Source organism: Sarcophilus harrisii, chromosome 4 (assembly GCF_902635505.1).
Source record: "Sarcophilus harrisii chromosome 4, mSarHar1.11, whole genome shotgun sequence".
NCBI classification, from domain to species: domain Eukaryota; kingdom Metazoa; phylum Chordata; class Mammalia; order Dasyuromorphia; family Dasyuridae; genus Sarcophilus; species Sarcophilus harrisii.
The window spans coordinates 321,393,769-321,413,364 of record NC_045429.1 but is presented as its reverse complement, the minus strand read 5'-3'; the positions used below and the strand labels follow the sequence as shown (position 1 = coordinate 321,413,364).

The following is a 19,596-nucleotide window of genomic DNA, read 5'->3' as shown; positions in this document are numbered from 1 at the left end:
CCCTGGGGCAGGTTTGGACACATCCCTGGAGAGGGGACGTTTGGGGAGAATGGCCTGACGGAGAAGGGCACGTGCCCCACTGCCTGGTGGGGAGGCCCAGCCTGCTCTCCAATGGTCAGCACATGCTCAGTAGCCTGGCGCCAGCCAGCACTCCCCTTGCCCCATGTAGAGATTTATTTCCCAAGTACCAATCATGATGCCACCTGGGTGAGGCACTGTGCTGCTGTCGAATGACTTTTCCAGGGCAGCTACTCCAAACTCATTCAGGTCCAAGTCATCAAGGGCAGACTCTGTTGGACAGAGTGACTCAGATTGCATGTGGCCCTCCTGCCATCTTTGGGCGCAGCCGTGCTTGGCCCCGCCACCTCTGGTCCTGGTGCTGACTGCTGAACTGGGACACTAGGGGCTCTTTGCTGCCCACTCTTACCCATTATCCTGCTTCTCCTTGAGCTCCTGCAGGGCTGAGCCGGGAAATGCGAGGAGCTCAGCATGGAGAGTCTCCTAAGAGAAGCTACCTACAAACCAGGGAGAAGCTGCCCTGCCCGCTGCCTTGGGCCACCGTGAGCAAAGGGCTATTTAACCCTTACAAGCCCCACAGAGATGTGGAATATCAACATCACCATTATTTCAATAATAATTTTCCTGCAACGCAGGAAAGAAGGTTAGCCCCGAAGTCAAGAAGGCCTGGATTCAATTGTTCCCTCTGATCCTACCTGCAACATGGTAAGGGGCAAGTCCCCTAAGGGGCAAGTCACCTAATCTCTCCAAGTCCCTAGTTACAGATGAATGTTGCTCTCTGTCAGCAGGGAAAGTTCCCCTAGTGATGAAGTCCCAGATCTGGACCAACAGTAACAATGATGAGAATAACATACGACTGGCAGCTGGTTTGTCTGTGCTAAGGCCACGGCCAGGTCTCTGTCTTGGTCCGGGGTAAGGGGTAAGAACTAAGCTGTGGGTGCATCTCTTCTCAGAGGCCTGGGTGCCATCCAATCCAGCCCCCTCCCCCGCCATGGCCCCAGGAAAGAAGGCATTACCTATGACCGACTCTACGGTATCACTGGTAGGGTAGAAGGGCAGGGCATTGGCATTCATGCCGGGGACACTGCTGGGGCCTGCGGGGCTGGGTGGGGTGGCTGCCAAGCTGGAAGTGATGCTAGAAGAGATGCTGGACGTCAGGGGGCTGCCCACTGGGAGGATACCCAGGATGTCCTGCAAGGAGAGAGAGGAAGTGAAGAGAAGCTTGAAGATAGAAAGTGCACACAGCTTGACAATCTGGAGCTAGGGGAAAGCAACTCCTTTGTCCTCTGGCCACTTTCTGGGTCCCAGACAGGCTCTTGTCTCCTCAAGATTGATGAACATCAATTTGGAGGCTGCAAAGATCTTGACCCCTTAAATAATTCCAGTTGCCAATGGGTCAAGAGCAAGGTATGAAGTTAAGGGTATGACCTCTCCTTTCCATTCTTTCATCTAAACTTGGGTCTTAACAGGATGATTTCAGAAAGGCCTGGAGAGACTTACACGAACTGATGCTGAGTGAAATGAGCAGGACCAGGAGATCATTATATACCTCAACAACAATACTATATGATGATCAGTTCTGATGGACCAGGCCATCCTCAGCAACGAGATCAACCAAATCATTTCCAATGGAGCAGTAATGAACTGAACCAGCTATGCCCAGAAAAAGAACTCTGGGAGATGACTAAAAACCATTACATTGAATTCCCAATCCCTATATTTATGCCCACCTGCATTTTTGATTTCCTTCACAAGCTAATTGTACAATATTTCAGAGTCTGATTCTTTTTGTACAGCAAAATAACGTTTTGGTCATGTAAAAAAAAAAAAATAAATAAAATAAACTTGGGTCTTTAGGTTGCATGACAGAAACTTCTATCTGCCCTTGACTCTGCTTCCTCATTTTTTCATTCTCTACTATTGAGAAATATACCTGGCTGGAAGACAGGTGTTACCTGTTTGGGCTGCATCAGAGGCTGCTCCTGGCTCCTATGTTCCAAAGAATGGGGCTTTATTTTGGCCTATTAGGAGGAAAAAAGCAATGGTGAAGACAAGGAGCCAAGACAATGACATATATTCTAATATCCACTGACTTGCCATATGTTAGCCTGGTGATCTCAGGGAAATTACTTACCTCTAAGAGTCCTAGGTAGTCCCTTAGTCTAAAATGAGGATAATACAAGGAAAGAGGGCACCAGAGGGAGTAAGAAACATTAGATTATCTATATGTGGAAGGTTTTTGTTTGTTCAGTTATATATATACACACATATAAATTGGATTGGATTTTTATTGGTTGAAGTCAACATTAAACTGCTTATTTTAAAAAATTAAGTGATCATAGTATCTTCCCTATTGATCTCACAAGTTTTGAGAATCAAAGGAGATCATGACTATCAAAGTAGTCAGGGAATAGATGAGTTTGGGTAATACAAAGCATAGAGACTGGAAAGTTTGGGAGGAGATCTAGGAATAATCCAGTTTGGCAGGAGTCTAGATGACTTGAAACACAGCAATATCAGTTAGGTTGAAACTAAATTTATTTTATTTATTTATTTATTTATTTTTTTAAATAACTTTTTATTGACAGAATCCATAGCAGGGTAATTTTTTACAACATTATCCCTTGCACTCACTTCTGTTCCGACTTTTCCTCTCCCTCCCTTTACCCCCTCCCCCAGATGGTAAGCAGTCCTATACATGTTAAATAGGTTACAGTAGATTTTAGATATAATATATGTGTGCAGAACCGAACAGTTCTCTTGTTGCACAGGGAGAATTGGATTTAGAAGTTATAAATAACCCGGGAAATAAGAACAAAAATGCAAACAGTTTACATTCATTTCCCAGTGTTCTTTCTTTGGGTGCAGCTGCTTCTGTCCATCCTTGATCAATTGAAACTGAGTTAGATCTTCTCTTTGTCGAAGAGAAACTAAATTTTGAAGGGCCATCAATGTTAGGATATGGTACTTGATTTTTATTTGATAGGCAATGAGGAACAATGGAGAGTTTTTGAGAAGTGACATGGCACAGTTAAAACCTGTGAGGCAGGAATCTGGCATGTTAAGTCATGGAAGAGACTGAAAGCAAAAAGGCCTGCCAGGAAGCCATTGGAACAGATGGAACCAAGCTAACATGGCAGCTTCAAGGCTGGAACAAAGACCTTACCCTTTATCAGGCTCCTCCTGGACATGCCTCTATATAATTTTATACTCTATGATTTGTTTTTTTGATCTTTTTCCTACGTTTGGAAAACACCTTATCTTTCTTCTTCCTAATTCCTCCCTCCATCCCCAAACATATGTGCCTCCTGAAATCCTACCCATTCTTCAAGACCCAACTCAAGGGTCACTTCCTTCTTGTAACTTTCCCTACTTGCTCCAGCTGGAATTGGTTTTCCCCTTATTTGCTCTCACATAGACCTGATTCTATTTTTGAATTTATGTGTCTCTTACCTTCCTCTACTAGATCCTCAACTCCTCAAGGGAAGAGATGCTATCTTATTTACATATTTGTCTTTGTGTCCAGCATAGGGCATGGCACACAGAGGTGCTTCAATGGTTATGAAATGTATGCTAGATTTATACAGATATGAAGCGCACACACTCTTTTCCAGCCACCATCCTCTGCATAAGAGATAGCAATTCTCTGGATAACTATGAGGCATTGTCCTTCTGTCCCTAATCCTTACCTGGCATTTGAAGTTTTTCAGATATTCAGCTCCCACTTGGTCCTCCCTCTCAAAGCCAGGTGCCTTCTTGTAACTGCCAGGTGCTGGGCTTGCCTCCCCAGGGAAGCTAATGCCTTCTAGGCTTTGTGGCTTTCGGATAGTGCCCGGGGGAGAGCCACAGAGGTTAGATGGACTACCCAGACTGCTGTTTCTACAAAGAATCTATAGGGAGAAGAAGAGAAGGGTAAGGAACAGGTCATATGGACATGACTATAACTCTAAAGCAAAGGGTCTCTGCATAGGAGGAGGAAGTCAGATGGGTCTTCTAGGCGGGAAGGGTGGAGGGATTCTTCCTTTGCCCAGAACAGTCCCTTCTGACCCCAAGATAGTGTGTGTTTGTTTTGATGAGATGGTTCGTTCCACTCCATCTGAGTCCTGACACAAAGCCTATTCAAGATAGAATCTGGAAGAGGAGATGGTCATCTAAGATAGATGCAAGGCCTGTGATGTGGAGGAGAGGAGACAGACTCAGGTACAGTGAAATGAACTGTCAAAACAAAAACACACTGGTTTGGAGTTGGGGATGGGGGGACAGCCGATACCATTTGTTCAGTTTATATCACAGCCACCTCCATCTTTCCTCCCCTCCCTCCCTTCAAGCTTATCGAGGGAAGTTAAAATTCTAATTCCATTTTTCAATTGTTATTAGATATTAGTATCCCTTCCAATCTCCCTGTCCCCGTTCTCCCTACTCCTCAAGCCATGGCACATACGTTACTAAGATCTGGGGCATGAGGGCTGGAGGGGCTCACGGGCACTGAGTCCCCTGCTGCTGATGGCATGTACATCACGGCGCCAGCCTGTGTGGGACTGGGCACAGCTGAAGAAGACTGAAAGTCATCACCAAGGGGGGGTTCTGTAAGAGACGTGAGGGATACAAGTGTTACCCAGGCCTCCTACACATGCAGAGGCTCTCTGCGGAGGGATGAGGGAATCTCCATCCCAACCCTTGAGTCATACATCTCAATCTGTGACCAGGAGGCTACATCTCTCCCCAGTCCTAACACCTATGGCTGGGGGCGGGGGAAGAGAGAAGGGCTAGCCTCTGGGCCATGACACTTTCCCTTCCTCTGTGCCACGTTGTTGGCTCCAACAGGAAGGCTGCCTGGGAGAAGCCTCCAATGGGGCGGGGGGACGCACTGCTCAGTGGCTTTGCTCTCCTTGGGGAGAAGATCCCACCCTCACCCCCTCTGGCTAACAGGCCAGGGTTCCTTGTCTGCTGGGTTTACATGACCCTTGTCCAGCCTGCGCTAGCTAAGTCTGAGCATGCAGAAGCCTAGAGGCTCCCAGCAGCCCTAAGCCAACCCAAGCAGAGCCTGCAGGTCCATTCCCCCAGCTGCAGAGTCTGCAGTGAAAGGAGGAGGGGGCAGGGAGGGAGGATCAAGAAACAGCTGGCATAGCATACGTTCAACATGGGCAAAGGCGCAGAAAGGACCTCGGGGACAACTGCCCGACTGCTGCATGTCGTTACACTTGGTAGACTTGTAGATCTAGAGAAAGCCAAATGAAAACGGAGTTAGGACTCTGGGAAGGATGGGGGTCGGGAGGAGGGGGGTATGAGAGAGAAAGGGAAGGAGGGGAGGGGGGGGAGAGAGACAGACAGAGAGAAAGGGGGGTGGGGAGAAGAGGGGGATGTGAGAGAGAGAAAAGGAGGGAGGGAGAGGGAGAGAGACAGAGAAACAGAGACAGGGAGAAACAAAGAAACAGACAGACAGAAAGGGAGGGAGGGAGAGGAAGAAGGGGGAGGAAGGGAAAGAAAAAGGGAGGGGGGGGGAAGAGAAAGAGGGGAGGGAGAGAGGGAAAAAGGCTGGGCAAGGGTGTGACAAGGGTGAGATGAACCTCACATTCTGTCCACTCTGGTCTCCCAGACAATCAGGCCGGGGTCAAACCTCTGTGCAAGCCTTGCCTCACTAGGCTTGAGCATTGCTTTTTCTCTTCTCACCCTCAGCCTTTCTGTCTCTTCTGCACTTCCTAAAGGCCTCTTCTGCCGTGTCTAATTCCACTTCTATCAAATACAGCTTAAGAACCACAGAGCAGTCCACATTATCCCCACTGCCTGAAATGCTCTACTCAGGACAGCATGCCTGAGGGGAGAAGATGGGGTCCCCCCAGATTGGTCCAAAAGACTGACTCCTGAACTCCTCTTGTGTATCTGCAGAAAGGTCGCTAACTTGACAATTCCCAAAGGCTGACTCTGGCTCAGTCATTCTGATGGAACAATCTCTCTGAAGTAGGAAGCAAAATCATCATACTTCATGATTAGAAAGGACCTCAGAAGTAAGAGTCCAGTTAGAACCTGTAGCATTCATGACGAGGGTCATGGAATCCTTTTATCACGGATCTTTGGCCACAGGCAACTCTCCAGCCTGCAGAGTAGGATGCACTCTTAGACAGCACAGATTACTTAGGATACTTCATTATAATAGATCTCAGTCTATCCCACTGAAATTTCCGTCTATTGTTACTAACTTTTCCCAAGCAAAATAAGTTTTCTCTATTCCTTTAAATATCTAAAGGCAGTTACTATGCTTCACTTCTTTCTTCTCAAGGTTAAATGTCTACCTCACATACACCCCCCACACACACACACTCTACCCCATTCCTTTAATTACATTACAAGATCTGGAGACCTAGTAATGGTCATTTCTAAATCTCTTCAACAACCTGGTTATTTTCCCTTGACAACTTTTCTATGTCTTTTCTAAACATGGCACCCAAAATTCAAAACAATATTCTACCCCCCCGTTTTTAAAAATCTCTTTGGGATCCAGATCTAGTAGTGATATTGCTGGATCAAAAGATATGCAAGGTTTTATAGCCCTTTGAGCAAACCTTCATATTGTTCTCCTGAATGCTTAATTAGTTCACAACTCTACCAACAATGCAAGTGTCCCAGTTTTCCCATATCTCCTATAACATTTCTCATTTTCCTTATCTGTCATGTTAGCCAATCTGATAGATATGAGGTAGTACCACAGAGTGAAAACAATATCCCAGATACTATGGGAATACTATGGGGACCATAATGCTGAGCTGGAAATAATCCTTTCCTAAAACTGCAATGACTTTTCTGGCTACCATGTTGGTTCTCACATCAAGCTTCTGCGACAGTGAATCCCAAAGGTCTTTTTCATATGAACTTTATCTGCCAAGGCTTTTCCCATATTTGAGCTCCAGTTAAGGCTTTACATTTATTCCTATTAAGTTGTATTTAATCAAATTCAGTCACATTCTTTTTAACACTCCCAATTCTGTCACCCAAAGCATCAACTCCTATCATTTTCATCTTTTTTGAAAGGCAAATTTCATATTTCATATTTCCACCTTCATATTCATATTTCAACCTTCTCTGGTCAAAGAGAATGGAGTCCAGGAAGGAGCATTGTGGTTTTCCAAAGCTTTTCTTAGGAAACCACTCATCCCATCCATTCAACACAACTTGTTAGGGCTTGGGGCTCAATGAATTTAGTATCCAACTCCACTTCTATCCATCTTGTACAAGAGAAAAATCACTTTGTTCACCCAGGTCAAGTGAATGATTGAAATTAATTTAGCCAGTCTTTTGATTAGCACAGAAAATTCTTCTGAATAATTCAAGACTGAGACAAATCATGGAAACATCTCCCCAATCTTTAACCCAAATCATGTATTTCCTTTTATATCAAAATACCCTTCTCTTTGAGATGTGTGATCTTTCACTGCCTAATTTATGATGGTTCAGAATTTTTATTTCACTCTCTAAAGGTCCTTTAGTTACCTGCTTCCCTGAGTCAGTATGTCAGTCTCAGAATGTAAGTTCCCTTGGGGGCAGGAGCAGTATTTTGTCTCTCTGTATGGTACCCAGCCCCATGCTGTGCAATCACCAAAATCTCAATAAAGGTTTTGGGATATGAATAGTGATGATGATGAAAACCAGAAGTTTTATGTCTTTAAATTAGAGAAAAATATAGCCCAAGAAGGACATTTTATGGCATCCAAAACCATATACTTCTCCCCACCAAAGTATCCTGGCTTTGAATCCCACAGAACCCTCCCTAAAACCAGCAAGGTCCTAGGAAGGAGAAAGGGAGGGAGATGTGCTGCCCTCGTACCTCCGGGTGGAACTGTTGCTCCGTTCGAGTATGACAGTATTGGCAGGCATCTCCATTTTCACATTTGCCAGGGTCGCCCCACTCATCCCCGTGTTTCACACTTGGGCAAGGGGAGGACCTGGGCCAACGAGAAGGAGACAGAGGGGACAAATGAGCCTCTCTTGGGGGGGATGTGTGTGAATATGCACGAACATGTGCTCATATAAGGAGTGGTAACAGAGAGGAAAGGGTGTGATAATCTAGGAAACTCACCCATAATTTGACCCCCTTTGCCCCACTTTAAAAGGAATCATGCAAAGGAACATGGGTTCACAGGCCCACAGGAAAAAAATATGTGTTTACATGACAACTATCTTTTTGCTTTTATTGTCAGTGGAAAAGTCTGTTATTCTTACCATATGTTTAATAAATTTAAGATGCTGAAAAATTATAAAAGGCTTTTTGGAAAACTACTCCCCTAGGGAGCTAATGAGCAAGTTAGTAGAGTAAAGCTGGGGAAAGAAGCAATTAGTCATCTAAGTTGGGGAAAAATGAGTCCAACAATGAGGCTCAGGGTACAAAGGATCAAGGAATTAAAGGAAGGGAGAGAGGAAGGTGACCCATTAGGGATAAAGCAGTAAAACAAATCATATGAGCAGGTTCCAAGAGGCCATTCTGCTGTGAGGGGAGCTGAGGCAAGATCCCCCTTTAGGATGAACTGACCCAGGCAGAGGGAAACACACTAGACGTGAGATATGACTTCCAGGACAGATGGCTACTTCATGCTTACTACAACTTGGCTTGACATTAAGAAATGGAATCTGGGGTCACACAGAGAAATAACTTCTTCAATAAACGTTCCTCAGTTCAGGAGAATTGGAGGAATAGGAACAAGACCTCAGTGCTCTGTAAACTGTGCTGGCCAAGACAATCTGTGGTCACAATGTATTTAGCGTGTTACCCTGTCACACTTGCGGTGTTACCCAGTTCATTTAAAAAAACCCAACTTTGGCATGGCTAAGCTAAAGGGAAAAAAGAGTTTGTCCACATTTAGGGTCAGGATAATTATGGGGAGATCAGAAAGAAGGGAGACTTGAGTTGATATAAAGGTGAAATTCCAGATAGGGAGAGCAGATAAAGTTGCTTTTATAGATTCTTTCCCATCTGGGGTTTTTCGTTACAGTGGGCTTAAAATCAAACAATAAGAAAATAAGCTTTTGAAAATTAAATTTTAAAAAACCCCACAGAACTATTCATTTTTGGATATGCACGATAACATTATCACTGAGAAAGATGGTGTTAAATGCAAAGAGATAGGAAATGTTCTCCAGGCTAGTTGCATCCTGGGCCTAAGAAAGCAGAACAGCTTAGAAGAGACAGTAAAGAAAGATAACAGAGGAGCTCAGCAATCCCCTTATAGCACAGACAGGGATGATCCTTCCACTTCTTCCTCCTGCAGCTGGGCCACTTCCTTCAGGGCAGTGTATATTCTATAGGAAAGGCCCCCTGCCCTACCACCGCTTTACCCAAGAATCTCCTGCTTCTGCATCCAAGCCCAGCCTTCACCTCTTGGGGAGAGCTAGCACGTGGTCTGCCTCTCTCTGGCCACTGAAAGTTCCTCCCCACTGAGGCATCCCTGTCCGGGTGAGCCTTTCCCAATCTTTGTTGCTCCTGCACCAGGTCCCTGCTGGTCTGCCCTCGGCTTGGTGCTCCCCAAGGCCTCCCCCCGCCCCCCCCCAACCGTAGAGGAGACAGCAGCAGTCTCGGCAGCTCAGCTTAGCCAACCCCTGCTGGGTTTCTCCCTAGATGGTGAGACCTGTATTTATGTTTCCTGGGGCTCCGCCGTCTGTCTTTGCTGTTATGGTAGTACGGGCAGGCGTATCCCTGGCGACAGAGCCGAGGAGGCTTCTTGCACTGCTCAGTCTTGTAATTCCCTAAGACATAGGTTGTGTCTGCAAAGGAACAGAGGGCGGGGCTCAGTCAACCATGGGGACCAGGTCAAGAGTCTCACACTAGCAGCTGCAGTGGAAAGGGTGGGAGAACCCCCTCAGAGGCGCCTAGCGCAGTGTCCAAGGGCTCGGGCACCGCAGTTCCTACTCCCTGAGATTGCTGTGAGAAGCGCAGACCCCTGGGCAAATCTCTCACTGTCTCTGAAGCCGTGCCCCCTGTGGGGGACCTGCCTGGGAGGAGTGTAGAGCTTAAAGAAGGAGACAAGACACAAGGAAACACACAGGAGAAACATGTAAAAGACTGTCACTTGTGTGGACAGAGCCAGACGTGTGTTTGTCTGGATGCCCATCCACACACCGGGCGATCCAAGAAACCACCAGAGCAGATGAGACCGGCCAGGGTCCCCGAGGTGCGCTCCAAGTAACAGTGGGAAGGGGGGCACCCTGGCAGAGAGCGGAGGAAGGGGAGACGCTCTGGATGGGGAGATGGCCTGTGTGGAGACACAGATGCAGCTGTGGACAGGTCTGCATGCACTGGGAGGGAAGGCCACGGAGGACGGGGCTCGGCCTCCGATCCTTACCTTGCCACCGCGGCTCCTCGCTAAGGATTTTCTCTATCATGGCGTGGCTTGCGGCCACCGCTGACTGACCCTCAATACTGCCCTCGGATGCAGTCTGACCGTTCTGTAAGGCCTCCATAGCCTGGAGCTCCCTTGAAAGAGAACACAGAGAAGACATGGAAGGAGTGTTGAGCATGAGATGTTGCAAAAACAGATGAGTACATGGTCACCACAGGGGGACACCCGATGAGTGACCACGTCTACCCCCTGCTTCTCCCACTCCCACCGCATGGCCTCCCCTGCAGGAAGGCCCCCAGTTTCTTCAGCGCTCCCTTCCTGCCCACTTCTGTGCGCTCAATTCAGTTCAGCCCTGTGCCTGGCCCACCTGATGTCATAGACAGGAGAGCGGAGGTCATGGGGCCCATGAGCAAAGGCGCAGTGCAGGCCATTTTTGGTACAATTTCCTTTAGAATCGGTCTCGTGGATGCAGATTCCAGTTTTGTAGTAGCGTAGGTGGTACCGCCGCTCAGTGTCCCCTGTGGTTCTGTGCAGGAACGGGCACCTGAAAACAAAGGAGAACATGTCGCCTGCTTCTACCAAACTGTGCCCTAGTCTACCAGATCCCTTCTCTTAAACTGTCCAAGTGTCCCAGTGATCCAGAGAGATTAAGTCATTTTTTCCCCTATGATTCCACAATAGAATGCTGCAGAAATTAGACTTATCCTTAGTACTTCCTCAGCCCAGGATTCTTTTTCACAAATCAACCTGTTGCTTTTCCATTCCTTTGCTTGGTGATAATGCTCAGCTTGCTTCCTGAGTTTTATAAAATAATTGAAAATCAAAAAATAGAAAGGGAGCATAACTAAGTTCCTGCCTAAATTTAATCTGATTCATGGTTTCCATTTGGCTGTTCTGTTTTTTTCACACTACTGTCTAAATTAGTCTCAGTCTCAGAATATGAGTTTCCTGAGGGCAGAGGCAATATGACTCTCTTTTCTGGTCCCCAGCTTCTTGCCATATACCATCAAATATACAATAAATGCTTTGGGATAATGATGATAACGAAAACTAGGGTAATCTTGGTGCCTTTTAGCCTGCTCAGCAAGTCCCATTGCCCTGGCCTAGGGGATGGGAGAAGAGCAAAGTCAAAACAAGAGCCCTGTGAAGCAATCTATACTGTTGGTACTCTTCCTAGCAGGAAATGTTGCTCCTCGGCCTGCTATCCCAAGGGTCTCCTAGTCAGCTTTGGGAACATCTGAACACAATTTCTAGTTAGAATGTGGCTCCTCTATAAGCCATTCCCAAAGTGGAAAAGGATACTTACTCATCTCCTTCTGGACATAGGCCTGTGGTCTCATCATACTTGGTGCAGTAGATATCAGGGCTATAGTTGAAGGTACCGTCTCGGCGGCGGATGGACCTACGGCGACGCTGGTTAACAAAGTGCCAGTGGAAGCAGGTGTAGGGCCGGTGCTGGGTACATTTGTGTTGCACAAAGAGCGGGCACTGTTCTGTTCGAAACTCCTTTAGGTACCTGAAGAGAGGGCACACAAAAGGTGGAGGAGGTGGAGAGTCATGGGGAGATGGAGACCCATAGGCTTTAGCCTCTTATGCTCTCTCTGTCCCCAAATTAAGCTCTACTTTACATTTAAGAATCAAATATCAAACTCCTGGAAGTTTTCAATCTCTGGCTTCAGCCATGCTGGGACACAAGAAAGAGTCAGAGATCCATGTTCAAACCTCTGTCCTGGACATCTTGCCAGAATTCCAAGGTCCTGAGACTGGAGGGACACAGAATATATCCTCTCCTTGAGTCAAAGGGAATAATACATTATATTATTGTTATAGTTAAACAATTAAAGATTTTGCCAAGTGCTTTACATATAATATCTCATTTGATACTCACAACAACCCTTTAAGGTAAGTGCATTCTCCCCCATTTTATAGCTGACGAAATAGGGTGAGAAAGAAGTTAAATGACTTGTCCAGGATCACACAACTAATAATTATATGAGGCAAGGTTGGACCTTCTCACCAGGGCTTTCTCCACTTGCTGTTCCAGCAGCCATGAGCTAGCTTTCCCAGCAGCAGACTCAGACCAGCCAAACTGATTTTAACTAGGCCAATGTCCTGACTGTCAATATTCCCTGCCATGAAACAGGGAAGGAGTAATTTAAAGCTGCTAATGTCCCACCAAAGAAATTGATCTTAGGGTCTAGAAGGATGTTAGAATTACAAAAGAGCCTCGAGCCAGGAGCTCAGGCTGAGCTCAGGCACCTCAAACTCTAGGCCTGATATCTGAGTAATTCCACAGAATGAAGGAGATAGACTCTTACCTGATTTCCCTGTACATGAATGGAGAAACAGGGTGAGCTGCTTGGTCTCATTAGTATTTCAAAGTCTTTTTTGAAGCTAATTTATGAGCATGCTGTGACAATGCCTGAATGTGGTCTTTTCCCTGTCTTCCTGGGATGTTTAACCACTCCCAAATTCTGCCTATTCCAAAGGCTCCCAACCCTTGCCCCATTTTCAGTCCTAGCATCAAACGTAAGGACCCCATGGAGGAGAAAAGATGCTTAGATCTGCTCTTGACTTTTCCAGACAAAGGAGAACAGAGAGTCAAAGGCTTCTGAAAGGGAAACCGTTTCTGGTCTCCAGAAAGACTAGGAAGAGCCGTGACCACAGAGTATGTGCTCGTCCTTTGGACTGTTAAGTGCTGTTAATAACAGGCTTGCCTGGCAGGACTCCCTGAAGAGATATAAAAGACAGATGATTATCCAGGTAAGTGGCCTGTAGGAGGAACGTTTCACATCTGACTGCTTTGTTTAACTTCCCTCTTGGACAGGGAGGGTGCTCTCCTTGCTGGCATCAATCAATCTTGTGTAACTATACAGGTACTTGGATATTACCGACACTCTCCACCAGCCTTTTCTTTTTAAGCCTTCTCCCACTTTTCATTTGGACACCTGCCCCACTTACTGCGGCCCGAGTTAGGGAGTATCGGCTTGTTCCTATCTTAATTCTTCACCCTAGTGATGCGATTACTCTTTTTGATGTCATCCTCTCAACAGTCTCCCTCAAGCACACTTAGTCCCACAGAGAAGGGGAACACCTAGTCTGTTTATGGGTGACGTTTCTACTATGCTGACTGTATATCCAGCAAATGTGAGTCCACATCAGGGCCTTACATCATAAGCTCCTTGAGGGAACAGCCTCCTAGAGGGCTGTGGGATTCTCTTAGCACAGAACCATATGTAGCACAGTAGTCATAGCATGATAAAAGCTCTTAATAACAATGACAGCCAAAAACTTTTGTTTCCCCTCTCCTTACTAGGCCTTATACTAGGCACTAGACTCTCATGAAAGCTCTGGGGGGGATGGGGGGAAGGGGAAGGTTGACAGAGCATTAAGTCTTATCTGGAGAGCTTAGAAATTGCACAGCCTAACCCTTTACCTTATGGAGAAGTCCTACAGATAACTAAAAAAAGCTGGGACTAGATTCCTTCCACTGTGCTCTCCATACCACTCTCTTCTCTTAGAAGTTTTGTGGAAAAAAAGACCTTCAGGAAAAATGAAAGTCTACTTCAGAAGAAGATGTGGAACACAGCAACCTAGACTTCTCTGTTTTGATTATCTTGGGGACTCACAAAGAAGCTAGAAATTAGCCCTTGATGGAGGCTCTGGATCCAGCTTGAGGATATGACCTATGTGGCAAGACCACACCAGCTTTGAGATTTGGAACTTTTCATAAAATCATGTAAAATCAGAATTGGAAGGAACACCAGAGGTCATCTGGCCCAATCAGAACCTGAAGCATGAATCCACAACTACAACACTGCCAACAAATAACCATTCATCCTCTGGTTGAAAACCTTCATGGAGATGGAACTCATCTCCCACGGAGAGGGAATTCATCTCCTGGAAAAGGCCATTTCATTTTCACCTAATTATTAGGAAGTTGCTTATATTCAGTCTATATATGCTTCTCTTAGGTCTGTCTTCTGCAGCCAGAATAAGTCTAATCAGTCTTCTAGGTGCCAATTTTTCTTCCACATAAGTCTCCTTTAGGCAAAAAAATCCTCAATTTATATAATCAATACTCAGGACACTTTCAAGAACCTGATTAACCTGACTGCCTTGGTCTGGATCAACTCTAGCTCATTAATTTCCTTCTAAAAACATGTTGCATGATTGCTTACTAGAAAGTATTTTAAAAATTTCTTACACCCTGTAAATACCAAGAGGAAGGTATGGGTCAAGTTTTGTAAATGAGAATTAAATGCCAAGGTTAGAGGCAAAAACTAGTTTCAGAAATATCTATTCCTGGCCTTAAATAATCTCATTTTTAAAAGAAACTATATGCAAGTCTAAACTACTTTCTAGAATCAACCATTTCCCCTATATTCTCTTGCATTTGTTGTAGCTATAAGGAATATTATAGTCCACTGAGTTCAATCTCCTCATTTTACAATTGAGGAAATTGAGGCAGAGAGGAGAAATGACTTGTCTGAGATGTTTCTTGGCATGTTTATTCCCATGCTGTGTACTCCATTAAATTATACTTCCTTAGGGCAGGGATCCATATGCAGGGATTGGCCCCTGATACAATATAGTTGGAATTATGTATCTGAAATAGTAGAACAAAGTTCAATTTAAGATAGTGCTTACTATGCATGAGGTGGGAAGCAGCTCAGTGCAGTTGACTGCTTGAGTAAGAAGACCTGACAAGTCATTTAAACCCATCACAACTCTTGAAGTCCATTTGTTCATCTGAATTAGTTGAGAAAGTTTCCATACTGGGAGTTCTCCACCCAGGTGGATCATTGGTTCTGAACTGAATATAGATAGGCTACTGCAGTTAGTAATTTTTGTACTGGTAGAGCAATGAAACCATGGGCAAAACTATTCCACTCCCAGGCTCTTATATGCTGAAGTTATTACTGCAGATCCTAATCCCTAGTCCTACTCTTTCTCGTTACCTTCATGTATATATCTGATTCTCTTTCTTTACCTTTCATCTCCCTCTCTTCTCCTATTTCATCATCTACTTCTCTCCTACAACATCCCTGACCCCTCTTCAATAAGGTATTCTCACATCACTTGTGCTTTTATCCATCTACTAGCTCCATTCTTGTTCCCCCCAGCCCTGGGTCATCAATTCAATCTGCCTTCTCATCTCTTACTCTGGAGCTGCCGAGCTATCCTGGAGGGAATAACAACTTCATGCTGAGACCACTATATATTCATTCAATTGGATCCCAGCCTTTTTATAACAATTTGTATATTACTTTGGGGTTGATTCCTTGTTACACAGAAGTTACTTCCAAGTTTCTCTTGCCTCCATGTAATGATAACTTGATATCCTAATTCACTTAGGATAATCCTAAACTCCTTTTCATTTCAAACTCCTTTCCTCTAAACTTTTTAAAAAAAAAAAATAATAGCTTCTTATTTTTCAAAGTACATGTAAAGAGAGTTTTCAACATTCACCCTTGCAAAACGTTGTGTTCCAAATTTTTCTCCCTCCTTCCTCCCACCCCCTCTCCTAGACAGAAAGTAATTCAATATAAGTTAAACATGTGCAGTTCTTCTAAACATATTTCCACAATTATCATGTTGCACAAGAAAAATCAGATCAAAGGGAGGAAAATGAGAAAGAAAAAAACAAACAAGTAAACAACGACAAAAAAGGTGAAAATACTATGCTTTGATCCTTATTCAGTCTCCATAGTTCTCTCTCTGGATACAGATGACTCTTTTAATATCTCATTATTGAAGAAAGCCAAGTCAGTCACAGTTGATCATTGCATAATCTTCTTGTTGATGGTTACAATGTTCTCTCAGTTCTACTCACTTCACTTAGCATTAGTTTACCTTTCCCTTAAACTTGAGCATGAAAAGGCCTACCTTCTTGTTGAGATTAGTCCTTCCAGTTGTACCCAGGATCCCATCCTCTCCTCTTTCATCTTCTGGGATGTTATTCCATCAATAATTCTCTGTCCTACCTCCCCCATCCTCAATCTATCCTTCTCTTACTACTTACCCTGTACTTATAAACACAATCATGTCTGCCCAACCCTCTTACTCTCTCTAGTTATCATTCTAAATCTTTTCTCAAAACTAATGAATTTCTACTTGTTTAAATTCACAAAACTATTTTTTTAACCCTAAAGCTGGTGTTTAGTCTACCTCTGAAATTAATCTGGAAAAACCTTTCACATGCTACATAATGGTTCAAGCTGGATCTGAACAGAAGTCTCTTCTATAGCATTCTGACTCATAACCATATCCTATATAAAAAAATATAAACTCCCTGAGGGCAGGGACTCTTGCTTTACCTTTCCACTTCAGATTCCTAGCATAGTGTTGAACAAATGCTAGGGGGGACTGAAATGAAGTGAATCTCTTAACTGCTGTATTCAATGGCTTTTTCACAATCTTCTGTCTCCCTTTCCTTTTGGCAGCTTTCTGCTGATGCTCAGTCTTCCTACATCCTTCTCTCCTATTTTCTAGATCCTGTTCTTTTCAGGTTCTCCTAACTATCCAAGCACTCCTTCTCAGCCACCAATTCTATGTAATCATTCTATTCTATATAATTCTGTATTCTATTCTATATACTCTTTCTCCTGAACTCCCATTCTCCATTATCAAATGTTTATTGGACACCTCCTACTTGTTTGCATCTCATAATCAAAAATTCCAAAACACAACTGATGTGTTTTCTAAGTCTACTTTACACCAAACTTTTCTATTTCTCTTACAACTGACATATTGCTCACTGCTTTGGGGAGGAGAAATGTTGAGGGAGGAAAAAGGAAAAAAATTTGGAACACAAAAATCTTATAAAAAATGAATGCTATTTCCAAAATATATAGAGAACTGACTCTAATTTATAAGAAATCAAGCCATTCTCCAATTGATAAATGGTCAAAGAATATGAACAGACAATTCTCAAATGAAGAGATTGAAACTATTTCTAGCCATATGAAAAGATGCTCCATCTTCGTATCACTATCTTTCAAGAAAGAATTCCAGCTAGACTGAACTAATGATCCCCGAATTCAACACTCCTTATCCTCTCTCCAGATATCAGGATGTTTTCCAGAGCTGTAACATACTTCTTCTCCACGTGTCTCTCAAGAATCTTGTCTTCTAAAGTTCAGCTGAGGTACCACCTCTACATCAAACCCTTCTTTGATTTCCTCCCCATTTATTTGGTATTTTTCCCCTTCCTCAAATTACTTGGTATTATTATTTACATCAACCTCCTGTAACCCCAAGAGCAGGAACTGTTTTCTCTTTGTATTCCTAGAGTCTAGCAGAGTATCTTACACATAACATAGTGAAGTGAATGTTAGCTGAATTGAATTGGGATACTTGAGAGAATCCTTGTCTCTTCCAGACCAAAAATTATAAGATTGCCTAATCCATTATACCTTTAGTCAGAGGACAGAAAATCCTAAACTTTCATGTAAAACTACAAATAACCCTTTAACTAACAACTATAACTAGGAACAAAATTAATTGGGTTTCTTTCTCTCCTTTCCCTAATAATCTTAGGCAAGTGTATGGGGGCAGGGAAGTAGAAAAGGAACATTCCCTTCTCACCTTTCCCCACTCCAGTCACTGTCCCCCCCACCAATAAAAAAGCAGGCTGGGTGGCTCATGATCATTTGGTCTGGATCATCAATTCCTCTATATACCAGAATTGGCTGTTTATTTTAAAGAATTCTCTAGTGGGAAATGCTGAAATCCAGAGCTTTTCAGGAACTACAGCAAAACTCCACATTGGGTTTCAACAAGAGATATTAATCATTCAAAAATTTTTCCTGTTCCAAAGGTCTTAAATCCCTGAACCTGAGAAACTACAGATGATATCCATTTGCCAATTCAAATAACTACTCCAAATAATCCTATAGGTCCCCAAAAGACCTAGAAACCACCTTTTGAAAGCAGTTTTCCTTTCTCATCCCCAAGTTCTCCACACATTATTATGGGATATGGGAATATCAGTACTCCGCACCAAAGATCACTGAGACCCAGAAGAATTTTAATAGTGTTATATTAACAAGCCCTCAGTGATTTGGGAAGGTTAAGTTAAGATATGGTTAATGGTCAATATGGGAAAAACTTCGACCCAAAAGAGGTGGGAGAAGATGGACAAGGCAAGGGAACAAGGTTTAGATCCTAGTTATAGCTAATAAGAAAATTACAGTAGAAAGAAGAATGGTGCTTTTCTGCTAACAGTTAACTTCAAGCCAAAACAAAGCAGTTATCTTATACTTTAGCACAAAATTATTCACTTGTTTTCCATTTTCTCTACATTGGTAAACTTTACTAAAGTAAGCTAAAATAATCTCCATTTTTTGCTTCCCCTAATTCTAGCTTCAACTTGGAAGTCAAATTTCTGTTTCCAAGTTAATAGCAATCATCCTAAATAGGTCTCAATTACCTATGAAGTGTTAGGTTTTCCTTGCTAATATTATCAGTGAGGTGACTTGAACCATCTTCAAGTGCAAGTTAAAACAAGGGAATTCCCTAGTTCATTAACACAGTGTTAATTAACTATGTTGATTGGATCATACTTACACTGTCAATTAGCCTTTAAATTGCAGAATCAGTTTTAGAGATGAAAGGGATCATCAAAAATCTCTATCTTACTAGGTTTTCCAAAATCAAAGGATAGGAAGCAGGGAAGAGGATATTTGCTGAAAGCTTTGAAATTTGAACAATGGTAATTAGAAAGGGTTTCAGATATGGCTGAAATTGTAGAGTAGATTTAGTGTACTTCCACCCATTCCCTGGCTTTCTTTATCCTACACTACTAGATGTTCCTTGTGCACATCTAGTCACAAAATTCTTTTGCTGAAAAACCTTCAATGACTCCCTGTTGCTTGAGTAAAGTCTGATTTCTGGCATTCAAAATCTTCCCCAATCTGGTACCTCTACCTTTCTTGGCTTCTCTCATATTTTTCTCCTACATTTAGAGCACTGGTCTCCAAACTTTTTGGATCATATATTCCATCAGGAAAAAGAAAACATTTCTTTGAGCATGAACCATCAATCTATGTATATTTATTTATAAATTATATGACATATGCTGTTTTATTTTGTACATTATAAAACATATAGAAAATCAGAAATTGAGGTTGAGATAAAGATGAAATAAACAATTTTTAAAAAATTTTCATATTAATGGCACCAAATCTTTTTGCTCTCACTAAAAATATAACATTTTTTAATGATAGCAATTTGATTGAATATGCTCTAT

General features: G+C 43.4%; 1 protein-coding gene across 4 annotated transcripts in view; it reads right to left on the bottom strand.

Moving 5' to 3' along the window:
- Positions 1-19,596, bottom strand: part of UNK (unk zinc finger) — a 38,589-nt gene that overhangs the window by 5,677 nt on the left and 13,316 nt on the right. For 2 of the 4 annotated variants that reach the window (XM_031965828.1, XM_031965829.1), the window contains exons 2-12: positions 11,650-11,859; positions 10,711-10,887; positions 10,347-10,477; positions 9,633-9,768; positions 7,838-7,955; positions 5,152-5,236; positions 4,460-4,602; positions 3,708-3,908; positions 1,974-2,039; positions 1,035-1,209; positions 189-290 (exon numbers count right to left, since the gene is read on the bottom strand). In XM_031965828.1, the coding sequence (XP_031821688.1) occupies positions 189-290; positions 1,035-1,209; positions 1,974-2,039; positions 3,708-3,908; positions 4,460-4,602; positions 5,152-5,236; positions 7,838-7,955; positions 9,633-9,768; positions 10,347-10,477; positions 10,711-10,887; positions 11,650-11,859 (1,544 nt within the window). The remainder of the gene's footprint in view (positions 1-188; positions 291-1,034; positions 1,210-1,973; positions 2,040-3,707; positions 3,909-4,459; positions 4,603-5,151; positions 5,237-7,837; positions 7,956-9,632; positions 9,769-10,346; positions 10,478-10,710; positions 10,888-11,649; positions 11,860-19,596) is intronic. The other 2 variants (XM_031965830.1, XM_031965831.1) reach the window with 2 other exon arrangements.